Genomic DNA, 4,922 nt, shown 5'->3' on the forward strand with positions numbered 1-4,922 from the left:
TCCTTTACCCTGATTAGCAAGAGAGATAATTTTATTTTTCTCTTTGCTTGTCAAAAAAAAAAAACTAATAAATTTTCCATGTCCACCCAATTGGGGTCAAATGTACGAAAAATATTCTCTATTTTTTTTATGATCAAGATTGGTTCTTCTTAAAAAGTACTATCTTGTTTGAATCTATCTAGATATTGGCAGGGGTGAATGGTGTATGATGTCTTAAAGACATGTGAAACAGGTAAATTCAGAGAGAACAAAGGATTCCCTTTTACAGTTGCCAGCTTGAAACTTGGGATCTAGATGCATAGGAGCAATTTGGTGAATCTAGACAATCTTAGAATACCGTCACCACTTTTGAAACCCAAGACAATGAGAATTTATGTTAACTCTGAAGCAGTTTCATTTCACCATTGTGGGACTTGCAGGCTACAACAGTAGGGCAGAAGATCCTGGTCACCACAACCAGGATCTGACCCATCAGCTTTCCACACACCAATTCAAGCAATACTATGTCCAAAGAACGCTATAATCACCACCTTTACAAATTTGCTTGAGCAGTCAGAAACAAGTGCAAGGTTGACAACCAGGTTCTGATGCTTTTTGTTTCTCAAGCTCCTTGGGGCTTTATTAGAATTGGAAGAGTACCAACTCATCTTTCCATTTGCCATGAACTAAATCCTGTCCTTTGAGTGTTGCATCTTTAGATACAATTCCTTTAGAATGAAAACTTTTTTTTTTCATTGTACCATGAGCATTTAGCATATAGTGAAGAAATACTAAGTGCTTTTCCATTCTCGTTGAGTTTCAAGACCATTAAATGACTCCTATTTGCTTTGTACTTAACATCTTATTCCAAGTCTCATCAAGAATGTCCTAGCTGAAAACATTTCCCAATGTTCCAAGCTTGAGAAGAGATTTTACTCAGCACCAGGCATATCTTCTGTCCAGCACCTGGACAAGCCAGGTCTCTGGAATGATCCCACTCATTACTCTGAAAGGAATTTAAGCAAAGGTCTGAGAAACTGGAGAATTAGAGGATCCTTGTCATTAAGACTAATCTCTATTGCAGATGCCTGAAGTATATCACCAACTAGGAGAGGTTTTCAAGCTCTTAGATCCCCTGGAGCTTGATGAACCCCTTCTCAGCACAGCCCTAGCTCAGCTTCAAATGACCAACCTCATGCAATGCAATTGGAGGAGATGAAGGTGAATTTCCAAGATCTCCTCTAGAGATCATGTTGAGCTGAAGATTCCTAACAAGTCCCCAAAAGGGCCTGAAGCTTCTATGTATAATTAGAATTTTTAACCCCAGGACTCTCTCCCAGCATTCCATGTTCCTTTTCATGTTATGTACTAATGTAGGGAGGAACATGGAATGCTAGGAGAGAGAGTCCTGGAGCTCAAAATTCTAATTATACACCTAGCAGTCATGATTCTGTCTCAATATAGTGTTTTGAATCTTAAACACTGGAATACACTCCCTCTAATAGAAGACATGATGAGGCATTTTTATATTTCTGACATTTTATATTTCTGACAGGCAGCTTTGATGAACATGTGAAAGAGAATTCAAACTCTTTGTTTACTTTTAATGTAATCAATCAGCAACCTTTAATTTAATCAATCCAGAATCTGAAGTGGCCCTTCTTAGCACTTGGTAGTTCATTAGGTAAGTTCACTAGGCCATTTAGAGTTTGTGATCAAAGAATTCAGTCTCCAGAGTGATGACAAAATTTCATTTTCAGTCACTAGTTTTTAACTTCAACATTAGAACTTTTGATCTACCCTAGGAAGAAAGGTTTGGGCTAAAGGAATAGAAAAACCAACAATTTACAAACAAGTCTAAGGTATCAGCAACTATGTCTTATTTATCTGAAACTATTGGATTGTCATGGATGAGGTTGCCCCCTGAAAAGAGCTACAGCTTAATGAAGCCCTACTTCTTTTTGAGGGTCTAAAACCAAAGGATAATTCATAAGAGAAAACCAACCTACCTCTTTATGATATCTATAGGGTGGCACCCCAATCAGGAATGTAATATTGACCATACTGTACTCTCCAATAGGTAAAATAGTTGAATTTAGTGTCTTGGCAGAAATGAGATGCCATCGGCACCTATATCCCATCCTCTATTTCTTCTTAGAAGGAATAGCAGTTCATTCTTTCATCATGAAAGGGACATTCCCCAGCTTTTGGTGCCTAAGGAATGTCAAAGTATTGAGTCCCAAGATCCAATTGATGGAGTCCTCCAAAGAAACTCCTTCCCCCTCCCACCTTTTGTTCTGGTCATCGTTGACATCTTTAAAAGATGAGTGAAAGACTGGGTTGTAGTTATTTATTATTTATTTATATTTTTAAATATAAGAAAACATTTTTGAAGCCTTTATTTACAAAACTTTTTAAAAACAAAAAAATACCTTCTGTTTTGAAAATATGAAGGACCACCCAGTTACAACATCTATGTAATTCGAGAAAAGAATGTTAAAATAGGAGGAAAAAGCCAAGTTGGCAAACAGTTAATAGATTCAAGTTAAGTGCAGATCACAGGTGTGCACACACACACACCCCATGGCTTGCCACTGATGATCCTTTACATTACCCATTACACCAAAGTATTTCTTCCTTCACTTGCTCCTGTCTACAAGGCTAAGAAAGTAGTTCAGTTATTCTATTAATATGTAGAGAATATATTGCAAAAAAAACACACACAAAACAAACATTACACTCCTCAGATAACTTTATTCATGAGAAATTGTCATTTTACAACATATCAATCATTTTCATCATTGTAGCAAAGACAGAAGCATAATCTCATCTCTTTTCGTTTAATTTGGTATAAGATATACCTATGGTGGCTTGTGCTCTTTTGGACTTACTGACTTGTGGAAGGGCCAAAACAAGAGCTCAGTAAAAGATGACTATCACAGGGAAGGGGTGAGGGACAGTTTAGGGGTTGGGGTGATGGAGGGAGGAATTCGACCAAGGCAGGAGTGCTGCCAGATCTGGCACATAAGTGGAAAACTCAAGCAAAGCTCTTCTTCAGTCCCCAAATCCACTGAAAGACTGATCCGGGTTACAGTCAGTGCTTGGTAATCTGGGAATGGGGGAAGAGGTGTGGGTACAAACTAAGACCGATTAGATATGTTTACCAAAAGATTGAGTATGATATTGATGTTCCTCGTGGCCATACATGCTTACTAACAGATGAATTAATTACACAACCCAATTTAACCTGAAGACTCTTTTACTTATCAGGATGTGGGGAAGGAATGGTCTTAATTAGTACTAAAAGACAAGAGAAAATGCTTTGAGAAGGCAGGGGGGAAAAGTCTTAATGTCTACTGTCCAAGAGATTTAACTAGAGACAAAAACTATACACAAAAGCCAATGTGTAGCTCCTAACATCAAGGCCTCTTTGTCCAGATATTTCCCATTAAGACTGTTTGTTGGCCTCCTCTTCATAAGCATCCTGCATATAGGAAGAGCCCGAATGAAGGCCGTACAGGTACCCACAGTACTTGGCATCGTCGATGTGATCTTCAAAGAACGTTTCTCTCATTTTGAAAAAGACCATTCCTGTCAGTAAGGAATCAGCTCCTGCCTGGTGCTGGGGGCCTCGCCATTCCAACTCAAGCTGCTTAGCCACTTCCCGCAGTCCACCCTTGAGGTTCTTGCAGCTCTTCATGAGGTACTTGACATCATAGATGGCCAGAAAGAACAATCGCAGGATCTCAAAGAAGTCCAGCTCTTCTTCAGGTAGGTGAGAGTTGGTCAGGATTTTGATCAAATAGCCAAAGTCATAGCCTCCGTGAAATGAAAGCCACTTGACCCCCTCACACAGCACAACACCCGATGTCATGAGAAGTTCTGCAAAATACTCTGTCTCAATTCCTTCTTCCTCTAGCTTTTTAAACTGGATCCCTGCCTTTGTCAGGACCTTGATGGAGTTCTGGGCATACATGTCCTCAGTTAAATTAAACTTGAAGTTGAATTGCCATGTAGAGGTTCCTGGAGGGTATTCTCCTTGCTCGTTCATAAATGTCAATCCAAGCTGAATTATCTTTAGCAAGTTAACATTACATCTCAAAAGCTGGTACTGATAGTGGGCATTACTTCTGAATTGTCCAATGGGTCTTGCAACCACACCTGGAAACTCGGTGTCCATGGCAACATAATTATACTGCTGTATCACTTGACGGATTTTCTTCATCTCCTCATCCAGGTTCCAAGCCCAAACTTCACAAATTCTTTGGCTATGATCTAGAGTTGCTGGCATAGTGGGAACGCAAAGACTTTAGATGCCAATGAACATCGAAATACTACACTAGGCTGAAGAGTTTAGATGCCAATGAGTATCAAAATGCTGCACTAGGTTGAAGAGTCATTTCATAAAGTAAGCTTTCTAACCCTTTTTTTGTACCTCGGCAGGTGGGTCGTTGTGCTCCTCTGCCCCTCAATCTCAACAGAGTCAAGTCTCAGGGGAAGCCCCTTATATACCTCTCTGGCAAGAAAGGGGGCTGGGAGTTGTGCAGCTCCACCCACCTCTCCTCCTAGATTACATTAAAAGAGGTGTGAAGGACTGGGTTGTACTCAAGATCTGTGAGTTAGAATCTAGTTAAAAATGATTGAATTACAAGATTTGATGAAGTGTGAATTACTCCTTGCTCAAGGCCTTTGAAATGCTGAAAGGTCAAGGTTTTTGTTTTTAGAGGAGGAGGAGGAGGAGGACGTCTAAAAGGAAGGGAAAGTACTAACATCTCTCTAGGTACTTAACACTTCTCATGAGAAGGAGCAGAAGGGAACAATATCGAATCCAATCCCCTCATTTTTCAGGAAAGCAGGAATTTTCAAGGGAATAGTTCTTTAACTTGTGGCTTAGTGAGATCTGATGAACCCCAAGTTTTACAAATAGCTTGTAGGCTGGAGAT

At 39.7% G+C, this 4,922-nt stretch overlaps 1 protein-coding gene across 1 annotated transcript; it reads right to left on the reverse strand.

Moving 5' to 3' along the window:
• Positions 1-3,427: 3,427 nt before the first annotated feature.
• LOC123245502 (CCR4-NOT transcription complex subunit 7-like) lies at positions 3,428-4,270 on the reverse strand. Its single transcript, XM_044674418.1, has one exon. It carries the CDS (start codon positions 4,268-4,270, stop codon positions 3,428-3,430), a length of 843 nt encoding a protein of 280 aa, XP_044530353.1.
• Positions 4,271-4,922: the final 652 nt, after the last annotated feature.

Source organism: Gracilinanus agilis, chromosome 4, assembly GCF_016433145.1.
Source record: "Gracilinanus agilis isolate LMUSP501 chromosome 4, AgileGrace, whole genome shotgun sequence".
NCBI classification, from domain to species: Eukaryota; Metazoa; Chordata; class Mammalia; order Didelphimorphia; family Didelphidae; genus Gracilinanus; species Gracilinanus agilis.